Source organism: Aristolochia californica, unplaced genomic scaffold, assembly GCF_029961685.1.
Source record: "Aristolochia californica isolate CCGP_79_NKW_82.1479 unplaced genomic scaffold, dmAriCali1.0.hap1 SCAF_2, whole genome shotgun sequence".
In the NCBI taxonomy this organism is placed as follows: Eukaryota; Viridiplantae; Streptophyta; class Magnoliopsida; order Piperales; family Aristolochiaceae; genus Aristolochia; species Aristolochia californica.
The window spans coordinates 46,120,073-46,137,415 of record NW_027181881.1 but is presented as its reverse complement, the minus strand read 5'-3'; the positions used below and the strand labels follow the sequence as shown (position 1 = coordinate 46,137,415).

The 17,343-nt window shown below is 37.8% G+C and overlaps 2 protein-coding genes across 2 annotated transcripts; one reads left to right on the top strand and one right to left on the bottom strand.

Moving 5' to 3' along the window:
* Nucleotides 1-301: 301 nt before the first annotated feature.
* LOC137957194 (uncharacterized) lies at nt 302-4,001 on the bottom strand. The gene is made up of 3 exons (XM_068804930.1): nt 3,590-4,001; nt 1,535-1,604; nt 302-1,002 (listed from the first exon to the last, which is right to left on the bottom strand). The coding sequence occupies exons 1-3, from the start codon at nt 3,777-3,779 to the stop codon at nt 699-701; spliced, it is 564 nt and encodes a 187-aa protein (XP_068661031.1). The 5' UTR covers nt 3,780-4,001; the 3' UTR covers nt 302-698.
* A 2,091-nt stretch (nt 4,002-6,092) lies between these two features.
* Nucleotides 6,093-17,343, top strand: LOC137955405 (transcription factor TGA2.2-like). The gene is made up of 12 exons (XM_068802330.1): nt 6,093-6,178; nt 7,620-7,745; nt 8,597-8,700; nt 9,448-9,521; nt 9,628-9,825; nt 9,942-10,019; nt 10,137-10,196; nt 14,056-14,133; nt 14,388-14,439; nt 15,117-15,388; nt 16,079-16,327; nt 16,834-17,343. Exons 2-12 carry the CDS (start codon nt 7,705-7,707, stop codon nt 16,978-16,980), a joined length of 1,353 nt encoding a protein of 450 aa, XP_068658431.1. The 5' UTR covers nt 6,093-6,178; nt 7,620-7,704; the 3' UTR covers nt 16,981-17,343.

The window sequence follows — 17,343 nt, the reverse complement described above, 5'->3', positions numbered from 1 at the left end:
AACTTTAAGTCAAATTATTATAGTGAGCTTTAAATCACCTTGCCCTGTTGGATTAAGACTGGAGAGAGTCTCTTAGGGGGAGCAAAATTGGTCACTAACCACCATATTTTTCAAGAGGAAAACTTCCATAAAATATTGTTTTATAGGAAAGAAAGGTATGATTTAGGACCCTAAAATTTTACTCTGAGCTCTAAATCAATTTTTTTCTATTTTCTTGTGAATGCAATAAATTTAAATAAATATGGAAAAGATCTAATATAAAATGATGCCAAGCATTTCATTTTTTCAAATCAATCCTCTGTAAGCAAGTTATTATTACTCTTTAATGTAAATGACCAACATAAAACAGCCATAACATGGACACAGAACTCTACTCTAGTTTGACATCAAATTGTCAAGGTCTATCTGATCTCTTCTTCAGATCAGTTGTTGCAGTAGTTCTCCTAAACTTGTTCTTGATTGAGAAATAATAGAATGAATTTTAATCAGCCTTCAAAAGATAGAACAGGCCAATATAAAGAATTCTCACCACCTGGTTCTGATTGATAACTCAGAAGGACCATTGTCACCTGCTACACCAGGTGGATTTGGCTCACTGTAACCTTGACAGTCCAAATTGGAGTCATTCCCGTATGATCTTGAATTCGAGAGTTCAGGACGGTCAAATCCGGATGGACCAACACCACTTGGCCACTCTGCTACAGATCTTCCATTGCTCCCTCGGGAAAAGTTATTGGAAAGTTGAAGATCACTCTCCCCATGAGCAAAATGACATCTATCATCAAACCTGCAACCTTCAGGAGTGTTGAATCGATTGCATAACTTTGTCTTGCACGGCTAACTGTTATACTCGGGTTCCCAATTGGTTGGACTGGTTTCCTTTGAGAAATTGCAGAAGAAGCAGCAGAAAGAGAAACAACAGGAGTTAGGCCCAATGAACTGAGCACTCCAGGCACATAATGCAGGAAGTGGCAAGACTCCCCTAATGGACAACCTGATGTGCTGGTCAAATAGGAAAAAAGTAAAAAACAGAGTATACACAACAATATTCATATAGATAGGCTATGAGATTCTGATGTTCTAAGCAAATCTCACTAAATGTGTGCATAAATACTTGGTTACCTAGGGCACCTTAAAGACCAAGGTGCAATGATAGAAATTTCAATCTTCATTTCATCCCTCTAATAGATAATTCTAATTAACCAACAACCCCATTAAATATCTAAAAATAGGACTCCTTTTTCTTTTCTTTTAAGTTCCTTTTCCACCTTAAAGTGTACCTGATGACTGACAGTTGCAGCATTTTTTCACTTCCAGTCATCGAATGCTGATGTGTGAGAGTGAAACTGCTGCTTTGGTACCGATGTGATACCTGAAAGACAAAATATTGGTCTCGCTCGAGATCTTTCAAGCTCGGTTTTCTATCTTCATTTAGCCAATTTCAGTTATTAGGAAGGTGTACAAAATAGTGGCCAGGTGTTTATTTTTCCTAGAAGCAGCACTTGATGAAGGCAAGAAAGGAAATAAAAAAAACCTGGAGAATTTCATGCATGGTTTTGGATTGCCTCCAGAAGCCATACTCGGTTGACCTACATCTCTGCTGCCTGTAAGACATGAAGCATTAATTTAGAACAAATAAAATATAAAAATTAAATCATTTAAAAACACCATATAACAATTATCAACAACATAAAGTTTTCTGAAGTGTCAACAAAGACAGATACTAACTAGTCAGACGAACAAGGACCTCATATTGAAAGGAGTAGGCTTGGTTTACACAGATAGATGTCCTAATTTTGATAGTACTCAGGTTGAGGGAGATGGTTCGGGGTAGTTCAAACTTGTCACAAGATCTCCCTGATCAGAAGATTGGATTCATGCAGTTTGTGAATACAAATAAGTGCTTGAGAAGCAAATGATGCAGGGTTGTAATTCAGTAGGATCATAGATTTTTGGATTTGTCCAAGGGAAGATATTAACTTGACAACATACAGCTTGCATATCACACTCGTCAATGCCTCTAGCAACACATTGTAGAGATCCTTACTACATTGGCACTCCCTGACAAAACTCCTCATCAATCAATATATTATTCATCATTTTGGAAATTTCACCTAAGCAAATGAGAGCAAAGCTCCAAATTTTTTTATGAAAAAAGCTAAAAAAATATTTTAAGGACAACTCACATGCCTTTTCCCAATATGTTCAACAACATATTAAAAGAAAAGAAAGAAAAAGCAACAGCTGTTTCTTTTACAGTCTTTCTTTCTTGAAGAAGAAGAGTCTATCCTCCTAGAAATAGAATTGGTAAATGATAAAGCATAGCAGCGAAGGAAGATTGATGTAGCTAACAACAACATACTTGTGATAGGACTTTGATGATGATGGTGATGATGCTGAATGAATACAAGGCCATGGGCTAGGAATCAACGACACATGCTCTATTACCAAGTTTCAAACCCAACCAATACAAACTTCTTATTGTAACCTGAGGCATTTGCAGAAAGTTAACAGTTTGACAACGAAAAATATCTAATAAATTTAGGCAACATTATACACAAAAACAACTTTAACATATAGAAATTCAGGGGACAGGCAACAAAAACCCATTAACCCAAGCAGACAAATGCTTTAAAGGAACAACAAATACAATTTTTTGAGGACAATCACATCCTCTGAAGCCATAGGACTTTGACCCCAGCCACAGGAGAAGCACTAGTGCTTGACCAGTCGCCTATGCAATCACCTGATGCAGAGAGACATTGCATATGAAAGCCTACAAATGAAGAAAATGCCGAGGGAATTTTATAGGTAAGAAAGATTTGAAACAACATTTTAGTAACATCTAAGAAACGAGAGAAAAGCATCACTAAGGAAAACGAGAAGTGATACTCTCGACCATGAGACTGCCTGAACAATTTCTATAGAAATATAGTCAGAGATTGAAGCCAACAGGCATAGATAAGGTCTTTACATGGACAAACCAGGTACATGTTGAAAAAGGTGGATTGTTGAGAGCAAGACGCAAGTTAAGGCTCATACAATAACTGTACATTCCATTCACATGATATATGCATTCATGGCATTTTGTAACTGGGAACTGCGAGTATGTTTCCACTAATTCTGAAAATTGTGACTTTCCATTCGCTTAGCCTAACAAAACTAGAAAACATCAACATGTAGTATAGGAGCTAGGATGATAAACATCACTTCCTCTCCTAAACAAGTCTTTATGAAAAGAAATCTTTGATAAAGGACTCTATAGAAGAAGGGCCCCTGCCAAACGCAGCCATCATCGCCTTGTTCAGTCAAATAAGTTTCTTCGAAAAAAAGTCACTTTATTAGAAAACAAATAAAAAGAGTTGGGACAAGCGATACCCTATAAGAATTGGGACAAATACAAACGCAATGAAGCACACAAACATAAAATGCAATTAAATTCAAAAACAGATTAAATCAACATTAAATAGAGAGAGGATATTATTACATAAAAATGGAAATTGTAATTCAATTAGAGAACATAGCAATATTTGAAAAGCGAGAAACATGAGAGAGAACTAAGTTAAATTCCATAAAAACAGAGATCTACCGGCTGAAACATGCCGGAACCTACAGCTCTTGCCATATGGGCATCCTTCCGGAGTATTAAATCGTCTGCACTCCAGATCCCCACCTCCATTAGTCCGCTGAAAATAATTCAAATCCTGTTGGTCGGTGTTCCTATAGTTTGATCCATGCCCACCATTATCTAACCGAGGTCGTTTGGACAGTGACTCCATGGGCTAGTCCCGATTAAACAGAAAAGGGGTCTCCCTGGTTTTGTCGATTCCAAAGAGGTCCTCGGTTCAGGTTGTGGAGGTTTTTTTGGGTTTCAAAGAAGACTGAAACGGAAAGGAACAATGTTTACGAGATAAGCTGTGAATAGGAAGGGTCGAGGAAGACGACGACCGGCAAGAAGACCGTCAGGTCCCACCATTAAAGGTCAAGCGTGTGGGCATTCCTATTCGGTCATCTATGGCGACTTGGAATGAAAAACCAGGTATCCCTGCCATTCGATTGGTAGACTTCTATCAATGGACAAGTTAAGAGACACCGCTCCCATTGGTTTAAAAAAAAAAAAGACTCTGGTTTGGAAGAAGGACAGAGAATCGATCATCAAGACAAGAAAGTCCAAACCGGATCGGTTGATTAGATAGACCTGAAGATGATGAATTAAGACCTTAGATTATTTTATATAAAACTATCCAAAACATTCATTCAACATCTACAGTTGAAAAGATTAAAAACATGGCTTGATACAAATCATTTGTTGGGAGCCAATTAAGTCAAATACGAGAAGGAAAGAAGTAACCACAAACCACCACCATCATCACTTCGACAAGATTTAACCAATGAACTCGGTCTATAAGTTAGATCTGAAGTTGCCAATTTGTTGAGCAATCGCTATCAGCCATGGTAACTTTGGTCCAATCCCGTTGCTTCAAACCTGGTTATTTTTCAAAATCCATGAACTCCGTCTAAAAGATAGATTTGTGGAGACAAACTTTTTAGGATTAATTATATAAAATCTACGATAATAGAGAGCAGAACTCATTGTATATGAATTAAATTGAGGTTTAATAGAAAATTATAAAAAAATCCTTAACATTATATATAAGATTTCCAAAAGAGGAACGAGAAAACCGGTTCGTCCCGCCATCCTTGACTCCTGCGCGAGGCCGAAGCGTTAACCCTTTTTAATTGTCTGCGCTGCCATGAAGACGCTATCCAAGTGTATAAACCAAGACAGCGCCTGTCGGCTTTTGGCAAGCTGTAAGACACTGTCTCACTCACTGATTCACCCATTAGTCCCCACTCATTGGCTGACTACGATCCTCTCTCCTTGGACGAGAGGACGAATCTCATCCGTCCTTTCCGTTAGGGCATAAGCGTCATTTCATTTGATAATAAGGATAATAATTCCCGAGAGATCTTCTGAGGGCCGCGACCATAATCTTTCTCCTCTCATTGGCCGCTCCGAATTAAATAATCGCTTCTTAATGCACGTAAATAGATAATCACTTTCTTTCTTCAATTAAATAAAAGACCGGATAAATCGTCTCGGATAAAAAGATGACAGATCTCACGCACTTGCCGCCTGCTCGCTCCAAAATGCTCTAGTACCTACTTTCCTGCAGGTCGATATGGACCCCGGATCTGCACTAAACTACCAAAATACCCTTCTTTTATTTTAACACGTCTTTAGATCAATCAAATACGGTGAGAGATAAAAATGATTAATGAATTTGTTTTCCCAGCTTCTAAAAGTATTATTCAAACTTCAAAACCCACTTAATAAGTAAAACAATTCTTAGAATCCCAAATCCTCCTAGGACTTGAAAAGAAACGAGATGAATGACTATGAAAAACAAAAGAGAGGCAATTGGTGATCCCTAATACGAACTGAAAATTCCGATCCCTTAAACCCTAAACCCTAAAATCCTCTTAACAAACTGAAAAGACCAAAAGGAAGGGTCACCCAATCCAAATGACTTACTTTTAGCTTTTGCTCTGAAAAAAAGTGAACTTTGGTAGGTGAAGTGGGTTAGAGGAATCATATTATATATTACACCGAAGCTAAACAATGGCAATAGCCAGGTAAATACACCATCATTAACACAAAGAAAAAAGTGATTATATTAAACTAATCAATATTTTATGGGACCAAGCCAAAAGTAGATTCCACTAATGTTTGTGAGAGGTATTGCCCCCAGATATCCAAACATACACTAGGGCTAGGGCTGAATGTTTTGCTACACTAGAAAGAACATGTTTCTTTCATATGTCTCATGTACGAGAAACAAAGACTCCAAATTGAGGAGTAATTATAATGACGGCGATAATGTAATTTGATAAGGATATGGGGGTATATTGGTGCAGACTCTTTTACTGATTTTCTTTTTACTCCCGTGAAGGAGTTGAATCTCTTTCGGACAGTTTCAGTGTCTGACATACTGTACTATTACTGTAGCAAAAATGGAGTTCATTTTCTCTGGGTTTAAGTAAAAGAGAACCGAGCATATATAATAAAATAAAAACCAGAGCTTCCCGAAGGCAGAGATTTCAACAGAAAATGACATGGGAGATAGGAACGAGCCAAACGTCACCCATTTACGCGATTAAATAATCGGGATTCGAGGTGAGTGGGGTTGAATTTTCTGAAAAAATTGCTGGAAAAAGAGTCAAAACACTAGTAGTTTACTTCGTTAGCTCGGGGATCTTCGAATGCTACTGGGACGAAATCTTCGAACAAGCTCCGCGAAGTTAGGGCTTTTGGGGAGTGTCAATTTCGGGTTACTGGGTTTCAGTCGGATAAAGTTTGCGCGTACATAAGAGTGCTTTCTATCCTGTGCAGAACTTTTGAAGGAAAGTTTTGAGAGAGAAGTGCTTCTGGGTTTGTTGGCGTCTGAAGTTTTTGTCTGCGGTTGCTTGGTGGATTTGCGAAGAAAAAAAAAATCGAAGGCCAAACGTGTCCAAGGAAGCGATAGCAGAATCTTTTGAACCTGTAGTGGAGTGTTTTGGACAAGGGTTTGTTTACGTTCACTTTACTATTATTGATTTTTTTATATAGTTGGACAGTTTGGCGGATATTGAAGGAAAACAACTTCGACCAAAAGATTTTGCATTTCTTCAAGATCAGGATTTCCCATTTTGGTCGTTGTTGTTTTATTTTTCAGCTTTTCCGAATCTGGTAGGTTGAAATTTGTGAATAAGTTTCGTGAGAAGATCCAAAAAGAGTCGATTTTTCAGTATCTTAAGGGGATCGTCGCTGCCCAACTGAAGAAGCCATTGATAAGGAACTTCTGCCAGGAAGTAGGTTTTGTTGAAGGTCTTTAGTTGAACTTCTGTTATCCCTGCAGTTTGGAGTTTGTGCGTGTGTACCAACTGTTGTCAGTAGGTGATTTTGGTGAGTTAGCAGAGGTATATTTCCTTAGCGTTTCCTTGGCAGTTTGTGCGTCTCAGTATATCGGGTATATTTACTTTCGCGTCTCAGTTCTATTTTGGGTTTTTAACTTCATCCTTGACCGCATGTCTGTATTAGTTTTCCAATTTTATGTTGGAAATTGGTCTCCCAAGTTTGGGTCATTTCATACTGGTATGTCTAAAGAATTTTGCGGTTTTGCTTTACTTGTCACGACAGAAATTTAGTAATCTGGATTACATAGAAGATCATTGATCTTTTTTGGGTGTTTAGGGTTTTGGGTTTTACAGTCAAACAGCTCTATGAGTTGGGGGTCGTTCCTTTTATTGCTGATTAATGAATAGAAATGTTGACATGTTAGTGCTGACAAATCCCAACCCTGATCTTTGCCTTTTCAAGTTTATGAAACCATTCCATTTCAAAATAACAAAAGGGTATATACTGCCATTTGTTGTTCGAGCGTTCTGAGATTAATTGATACGTAATATAAGTGAATAAAGAAATAAATTGATGAAGATAACTTTGGACGGTTGCTGTTTATGTCCAGCTCGTTGATGTTTTACACTTTGAAGGATGGTTTAGGTTTGCTGTTTATTTCTACCCATGGGATGTGTTGGTCTTGACCTTTTGACTTTGGTTCCCATTTTGGTGGATGAAGGGCTTGGGTTGATGATAGTGGCTGCAATGGATGGGGAGTAAAAGAGAGGCTTGGGGCAGAAGATGATAAAGAAACAGTTGGCGGGATGCCGAGCTTTGTTCCTCCATCGTCTACACCACAGTCACTGTAATATTCATCTCTCGGTGCATCTTCTTCCTTTAGAGCTTTGGACAATTTGCCATTGAATTATTTCCCCCGTGTTCTTTAGCAAGTAATGTGTATGTTAGGTTCACTTTGTTTAATTTTCTTTCTGGGTCTATGCATGTTTAAACATGTATGATAGAAATGATTATTGTTTGCTGTTGCAGCCATCTATCTGTGGTTTCTTTCCCTTGATAAACAGAAATTTGTACAAGTTTTTTAGCACACAAGTGAACCGAATTGAACAAGTAACATTCCAATATATTGTTAATACAAACTTCTTTCAGTTATAAGAATAAAAAATTCCACTGCCTGAAGAAACTGGAATACATATTTTTTTCTTTGATGAACCTTATTAGAAGGCTATCTATACGTGATTGTTGCACCTCAGGTGTCTGGCTGAAGTGGTTTTCATTTGTATTATTTACTTTGGCTGCAATGATCATCATCATTCAGATAAGAAAATAATGGAACTGTATTGCCTCAAACTGTAACCAGTAACCAGTAACCAGTAACCAGGGATTGGGCTCCCTACAGTCTCTTACATGTATTTGTTTTGGTCAATGAGGCATCAATTCTTCCTCCCTTGCAGATGTTGTATCTGACTCTCTGAAAACTTTACAACTATAGTTAAGAGTAGCGGCCAATATATTTTGGAAAGACATTGTTGATATGATTTTACTAAAACTTCATACATGTGAACTTGCATGGACGTGTCATCACATGTATATAAGTGTTCCATTTGTTTTCATAGGTCAGGAGCTGAATTAAATTGTTAGAACTCTTTTATGTGTTTTTGTAATTATAGCATATGACATGACATTCTCAATTTTCAGTGGCACAGAAAGCAACCAGATTCCATCTTCTCGTGTATCTGACTTTGGAGCACTTGAGCAGTCACTTGGCATTTCCATAGAGGATGCAGTTGACCTTTCTAGAAGTATGTGTATGGTCCATTCTGATCACTCCAGAGGACAACTTTAAAAAGTTTAGAATATCATGTAACCTTGTGTTTTCCTCTGCAGATTTTAATTTTGCTGGTTATGTTCAACTAAATTTAAATTTGTTTGTTATCTTTTACTAAAATAACTACACTAGCTTATCACTGTTTTCTTTTTATTTGCTACTTCCTATATTTACATATATTTTTATACATTTAAGCTTTAGCATGTAGGAGCTGGATACAATTGCTCACCTCTGTGGCTTCAATTGGCTGCTACCAGAGAATTGGTAGGCAAGCAGCCAACAACTCACCTGCTCAATCCTTTCAATGTGGACTGCCAATAGCTTGGCAGTTACACTAATTGGATGATCATGGTTACATCAGAACAATAGACACCTGATAGTTCATAGTTCTTTGTCAACATTTATGAACATACTGTATTCCTTGTGTCATATCCTTCAAAGATAAGACTAGCCAAGTTTTTAGTCTGGATTGCCTTGTGCATGAGGAACATGGATGGAGCGGAAGCAAGCTTAAGTACATTAATATATTCTTGTTTATTATGAACGATTTTTTATTAAATTTTAGTTTTTTAGACAGTTAAAAAACTATTGTGGTTCATTGACTCGTTCCAGCCTGATTTTAGTTTATGTTATGCCTTTCTTGGTTGATCAACTGTGAAATAGGCTTCATTGGAGTAGATGCTGATTAATTCTGTTTCTCCGTCTGTTTCATGCGTTGAAGACTCATTATTCAATTCAAAGACCAGTGCTCAGACTATTACTTCTGATCCTCTTCAGTTTGGAAACCTTAATAAGGTAGCACATCTCTCTGTATGCTCTTCCTTTACAGCTGCTAAAGAGTTGCTATCGAGAATGTTGCCTACCTTTGTTGTTCTAATTAGTCTTTTCTTTCAAAATACAGTCACTTGTTTCACCTGATATAACTCCTTCAGCATCTAGAATTCCATCTCAGAGATTGTCTTTGCATAAGGGACATCAACCTAATCTTGTTTCTCCATCAACTGGTATTTTTGAGAACTGGGGCGAATCTACAATGGCAGATACAAGTCCAAGGACAGATACCTCTACAGACGTGGACACAGATGATAAAAACCAGAGGGTGGGATCCCGTATTGAGTACTTTATTTTCTTTGTCTATGTCAAAGAGGATGAGAGAGAGAGAGAGAGAGAGAGATGCTTCCTCCGTGTGTTGATATTTTATCCTATCCTGTGCAGTTGGATGCTGGCCAGTCGGCTGTTGTTGTAGCTTCTGATTCTAGTGATAGATCAAAGGATAAAGCTGGGGATCAAAAGGTTCTGCATAGACTGCATTTTTCAAATTCTTGACCTTTAGGTGGATTTTGTCTCTCTGGTAATGTATTTGTTTCATCTTTAATATTGACATATTTTTCCTTTTTCTTATTTCTCTAGACACTTCGTAGACTTGCACAAAATCGTGAAGCGGCAAGAAAAAGCAGATTGAGGAAGAAGGTGGTCTTTCATACACGATTGATCTTTCCTGCTTTACTGATTTGCACCTCTGTCGTATATGTTATGTAGTACAAAAGATGACAATTATGGGCTTGTCAGCCTGATTTAGCAGCAATAATCTCCAAATCATTTTGCATTCCTCTTCAAATCATCTCTATTGTTGTTGACTCTGGAGATCAATATTTTTTTCCCCTCGATTGCTATCATGTCCAGTTGAGGTTGAACTGATTCATGGGATGTGCATCATGACAAATGTGTTGTTGTGCTGGACTATAATTTCTTCTTGAGGAAGTAAATTAGGTTAGTAAAAGCAAATTACATTGTGTAAAAAAATTGATTTCACATCAAGAGCATGATGAAAGAGACACTTTGAACTCCCTTGAACTCAATCATAAGTTTTTTCTGTATAATTTCTTTAAAATTTTGAAGGAATTATTATTTTGGAGCACTAAGAATTGAAATTTGTAATTCTTAAGTTGTCTGAGAACATTAGTTTTTGACCTGACCTATATGGGCATGTTATACTGTAGTGTAAATATTGCTGGAAATTTTCTAAGATATTCTTGTCAGTATTCGAATGTTCACTTCTTTGAAATGATACTGTACTACTTTGTGTAAAAAAAATGATTAAAGTGGGTTTGAATAAATCGTAAGTGCTTTTGTGAACTCTCACTCAATGTATGCCACTCTATGCAGAATTTTACTATAGCAATGTTTATGTCTGTAAAAAAAAAAAACTTTATGTTATTATTTTAATTTTAATTTATTATTTACTATTTTCCCATATAATGGAAAATCTAGCTTAAACAAACACTTGAAGCTTTGGGAAAGTCCCTTCTTTGTAGCTGTTTACTTGTGTTTGTAGTTCTGGTCTAGATATCTAGCAATCCTACTTTTTTTTTGCACTGTTATCTAAATGATGAAGTAATGAACAAATGTTGGTCTTTGAAAATGAAATTAGGAAATTTGAGCTTGCAACAGGAAAACCACAAAAAAAAAAAAATTGCAAGCATCATGACAGATTTCATATGATCAAGATTTATTAGGCTTCGTATTCAGTAATTTTGTTGTTCTAAGTAACTAGAGGTATGCGGTTAGGGTTTTGGTGCTTGTAAAATATGATGAAGTGAAGAAAGAGTGCCGAAGCTCAGCTGTTAGGGGAAGTGGTGAGAAGAAAATGAAAGAATTTGGAAGGGGTGGTGTTAGTAAAGTGATGATTTTGTTGCATATCCTATTGTCGTTGTGACTAAAACTTGATGAAGAATTACTTTAAAACCACTGTTATTATATTTCAGGACTTCAAATAAGGGTTGGCCCATTTCAAGAAAAGGAGGGGAAGGGTTGTGCCTTTGTGCACAGATTGGTGCCTCCAACCAATTGCATTCTGGCAGCAAAGATTTGTTGAGTAAGGGGTGGGGGGAGTGGGGTTGAGTAGGGGAAGAATGGACGTTGAGAGTAAGAGGATTACCTAGCAATCCAATTCTTGACATGCAGCTTGTTGAGAAGTATTATGTGTCCAGATAGTTTGGTCACTCTAGGTTTTAAGGGTATATTGCTAAATGTCCTCCACTGCCACTGAAGTATCAGATTTTTGTAGTGGTGATGAGTTCATATCTCATATTCTTTTTTTCCACCAAGTTTTGCGACAACTTTCTTTTTCTCCTATCCTCTTCCTCTTTCTCACTCTGTCACATGGTTTCTATGTTTAAAATATCCAAAATACCCTTAACACTCAAAACAGTTCTTACTCTACATAGAAGTCTGTATATGAAGTACACTTTTTTTTTTTTTTTTGGTTTATTACATAGTTAAGAAATCAAGATGATGAATTGTTTCACATCGCCATAGATAGAATTGGTGTTCACCCCCTGGTTGCCTCCCTTGCAAGGTACCAGGTGTTCTTAAGCAGGGATTGCCTCTTCACTCTTTTGAGATTTTCCCATCTCTAAAAGGTGTGAAAAGTGCCTACATCTTTATTACTTGTTTGCCATCAAGTTATAACTCTAACATCAAAAGTTTTATGTGTTTGCTATCAAACTATAGTTCTATCATTAAAGAATGAGGCCACAATGTTCACCATGGTTTCATTGTGCTATTGGAGTTTTGGTTGAACTTATCGTAAGGTGTCTATTTGCTTCTTGGGCTCCTCCATGAAATTTTGGCTTTATAGGCTTTACCCTTGAAGATTTTTTCATTCTGCAGTCCATTGATTGCAGCATACTTAATCTGATATTGCAGCCTTGAGCACGTTGAGGAAGTTGTGGCCTGCACTAGCCAACCGATATTGTCATTAGAGACTCCATCATCTCTCTGATCTCCTTGAACGCTTAATTGGCTTGATTTTTTCTTCTCCAAATTTAGATGCCTTATCACCTGTCCATTCTCAAAAGGAAGTGGCTTCTTCTCCTCTCTGTCATGGTTGTGTCCCACTTTGCAAAGTTGAGTCTCAGGGGCTACAACTATACCTTACTGGTAGCTTGTCAAATGCCTTTGTATTTCTTGTGCTTGGACCTCTGCCTCTCAGTGTTGACTTTCTCCCACTGCCCTACATGCAGTAGCCTCTCTTGAATATGTCATCCGCTGGTGGTTGCTGTCAACAATGCAAGGCCATTTGAAATTTCAGCCTTGTCTACAAAGTTGTAACTTCACTGTTACCAGCTATTAGTTTATTTGACTACCAGGCTTAAAACTCCAAATTTGATGGAATGAAAAATGTAGGCTCTTTAGAGTATTTGTTCTAAGTCATGATATCCCTGGTTGGGCCCACCTAGCAAATAATAAACCATCATGTTTTTTGCATTGTTGTCCATGAAAACTAACTCTTAAGAGTTTATGATTCTGGATCATATAGTCTGCTTCACCTGTGTGACAATTCTCACTCCCTATAAGTATCCCTCTTAGTAAGCCTCTCCTATGTTGGTGACACGGAACATTTGAGGCTATGAATTGGCTTTGTTGCAATTGATTCTTCCTTTTATATTATCTAGGGAGAGAGGGAGGGAAAAATGTTATAAATCCATTAGGTATGGGGATCCCCTCTATCACTGAAACTTTTACAATCGATAAGCTTCCTCAAATTCTGTAGTCACATACACAATTATACAAAAGGAACATACACCAAGTTCAATGTTTGAGGTAGAACATCTTTGTTATTTTCTGTGACTATGTTTAAAATCATGTCCAGAGTCTGTGTTTTCATCTGATAACTCATGGTAAAAAAGAGCGTAAGTTAATGACTAGAAAAGACAACTATTCTTTTGGTGTTGGTGGATAATAGCCCCACCATTTTGTGGCTCATAAATGTGCTCCATGCCTTAGGCTAATTTGCTTTGGGGTGCTGTCAGTGAGTGAATAGTCTCACATCTGTTTTAGACTTGAAAGATTCTAAGCATATAATTGCTTAGACTTGAAAGATTTTAAGCATATAATTTAGAAAAAGGTCTCCTAACTTCAACAAGTCTGGAAAGATGTGACCCAATTTTGACATGGTATCAGATCAGAAAATAAGGCCCAGGATTGTTTTTGTTTTGTGGCCTCAAGATGTGAGAGGGATTGTTGGTTACTCTCATCGTTCAGTACAAGCTAGCTGTCTAGAGGCGAGGGGGTTGTTAGTGTGAGAATAGTCCCAAATTAGTTGTAAGCTTGGAAAGAATTTGAGCTTATTAGTTTGAAGAAAGAACCCCTAACTATTGACACAACTCACAAGTTAACTTCAACATATTGTTCTACGAGTGTTGAGAAGTTTTTTATTCTTCTGATGGTTGTGTCTGTAATTTGATTCTTCCTGTAGCGGTTCGTTGGTATTTTCTAAACTTTCCTCTTGAATGCCTGGTGACAAATTTATGTTTTATTTCTGAAGGCTTATGTCCAACAATTAGAAAGTAGCCGCTTGAAGCTGACTCAACTTGAGCAAGAGCTCCAGAGAGCTCGGCAGCAGGTACTTTTTTTTTTTTAGGGTGAAGATAAATTGGTAGTTATTATGTTATTTCTTTCTTTTATTTTCCTTTGTTTACCAGTGTATTCTATTTTGATTTGTATTTCTTCTCCAAATTTAGTGATTTCCTTCCCCCCCCCCCCCCCCCCTCCCCCTTTCCTTTCTTTCTCCCAATATGCCCACTTACTATATTAGTTTTTCTTGAGCCCTGATACCGTTGTGACTAATCTGTGTCTGTGTCTACTTTTGTGTTGTAGGGGATCTTTATCTCAAGCTCAGGGGATCAAGCCCACTCAATGAGTGGAAATGGTATATTCAGGGCCTTACCTTTACATGTTGTTGTAATGGATAAATGACTCAAAGACGTTGCACTGCCCATAGTTGAGTACTTGATGAAACTCAATCTTTCGCTTGTAAACCATGAGGACATGTATTTGAATTGTTTTATTCTAGAGTGCTAGTCATTGCCTACATTATGTGTTGCATCAAATGAGGAGCCTGACTGGTTGCAGTGACACACAAGCCAAAGCTTCTTGCAATATACTAGGCATCTAAATAGGTTAGTCCACTGTAGTAGCAGCATTAGAGAAAGGAATGCTAAATGAGAGTACGAAGTTGGTAGATACTTCAAAAAACAAGAAGATCAAAATTTAGTAATTTTCAGGACAAGAATGAATGTAGTGTGTGTACATTAAACAACATGGGATGGACAGGAAACTGTCTGATAGTTGATGGTGGAAAATTTTACTTATTAGAATGTAGTAAGTAGATAAGATCATAGATCAGTTAGTGTAGGAATGCTGAATAGAGCTGCTTGTGTTGCAGCTGTCATCGAAAGACAAATTCTCCTTGTGTTAGGGAGATTGCCACCAACCTTATTTCGCTCTAGAAGAATAAATCTTTATTTCTTGTTTCTTGCTTCTTATCTTTAAGAATTGCAAATTCCACCGAAGAAGTTGTTTCCTATAGAAGATTTCTTTCTACAGGAGCCTTGGCATTTGATATAGAATATGCAAGATGGCTGGAGGAGCATAACAGACAGATAAATGAGCTGAGGGCAGCAGTGAACTCTCATGCAAGTGACAATGAACTTCGTGTCATAGTGGATGGGATTATGGCTCACTATGATGACATTTTCAGGCTGAAGGGTATCGCTGCAAAAGCTGATGTCTTCCACATGCTATCAGGCATGTGGAAAACCCCTGCAGAAAGATGTTTTCTATGGCTTGGAGGATTCCGTTCATCAGAACTCCTCAAGGTGACACTATGATGCTTAAGACTTAGCCCCCATGTCATTGAAGTTAGTTATTGTTTTATATTTATCTGAAGAGTTTTTTTTTTTTTTTTTCTTTTAGATTTTCTTTGAAATAGTGAATGACTTTATTGAGAGGTCCAAAAGTAAATCTTCCTACACATGTAAATTAGAGTAACTCAATCCATAGAACAGATCATCTTTGAGATTCAACTCGAGCAAAATGCATCTGTTTGTTTTTGTTTGAAATGGATTTTACATACTAATATCTTTTCTTGAGAGAATTGTTTTGAAAATTTTCCATATTTGTCCTGTTCATCCTTTCCATATTTATGTGGCGTCTTTCCAAGCTTACTAGCAGATAAAGTTAGCATTTTAGTTGAATATGTGCATCCCAGATGCTAGTTTTGTTAACAGAAAGGACTTGTCTAATCTTATCTGCAGGGTATGCGGGCGAAAGGTGACTTCCATGTTCAGTGTTTTCCATTTGTTCAAATCTTAAGAAACAAAACATTCAATGACATTTTTACATTATTGTATTCAATGTGCTGCTAGGTTTATTTTTTTGAATCAGGACTGCTGGATTATTTAATGATAGAAAGGTCTCAGTGATAAATCAGAACTTATGTGGATAACGTGAATGAATGAAATGTTGGGTGTTCTGAAGTTCTTGTTTTTGACATGCCATTAATACAGCTTCTAGTAAATCATCTGGAGCCGTTGACTGAGCAACAATTGGTGGGCATTTGCAACCTGCAACAGTCGTCCCAACAGGCAGAGGACGCTCTCTCGCAAGGAATGGAAGCTCTCCAACAGTCTTTGGCTGAAACTCTAGCTTCAGGGTCTCTTGGTCCCTCTGGGTCATCAGGGAATGTGGCCAATTACATGGGTCAGATGGCTATGGCCATGGGAAAGCTTGGAACTCTAGAAGGCTTCCTACGCCAGGTCAGTAATTATTACATTGGTATCCTCCTCTAAGCCCTCTGCAAATATGTTCACTCCCAAAAGCTCGCATTTGCATTATTGAATGTCTCAAGTTTGATGGCCTTGTGACATGTCTTTTTGTGAATGGCCAGTAAACCAAGCAAATGAGCTCAAAAGCACTAACCATTACCCAACCTACCAAACTCTTACCTGATTTTCAATTTTACATAAGTGTGTAAACTCTTCTATTTAATTGAGTGCAAACTCATGCCATTGCTTCTTGACTGCCTATAGGCTCCCAGACCTTGTCTTGTCATTGTCAATTATGTTTGCAAGCCTTTGTGCAAAAGGCGTTAAGGGCTTCATTTTTCATCTAATCAATTGCACTGTGCATGATCTGGTTGTGGACATTCTACTACTCTGCTACCTCGATCTGATAGGAGTAAGGGTCTCTAGGCAATGTTAGGGCTTTAAAGGAACCACTCCTATAATTTTCTATGTTGCTAATCTACCTTTGCATTTGTCAGGCGGACAATCTTCGGCAGCAGACTTTACAACAAATGCACCGGATACTAACCACCCGCCAAGCCGCACGTGCGCTTCTTGCCATAAACGACTACTTTTCTCGTCTGCGTGCTCTGAGCTCTCTCTGGATGGCTCGCCCTCGAGAGTAAATTATCCGATGGATGGTCTTGTTGATTTACCACATTGCATCTGGGCTCCAGTTGTCAAAAGCAGCACCAGCAGAGTACTGAGAGACCTGGCTTTTGTAGTATTGGGTTTATTTATTTGTTACAGGTCTTGTGGCATGCATGTTGTATCACATCTGGTCTTGAAAGACTCAGTAGCTTCTGAAGCATTTCTAGTGAAATTATTCCAGTCAAGGTTGTTTAACAGGTCATTCTTCCGCCCTCTGAAAGATTGTAAATTATGAAACTATGGGCGTTTAACTGGACTATGGCTTCGTTCTGGAACTCCACCATAGTTATTTTCCCCGTAAAGTGCAGCATCCATGGAGGCTTTATGTTTAGACAGCA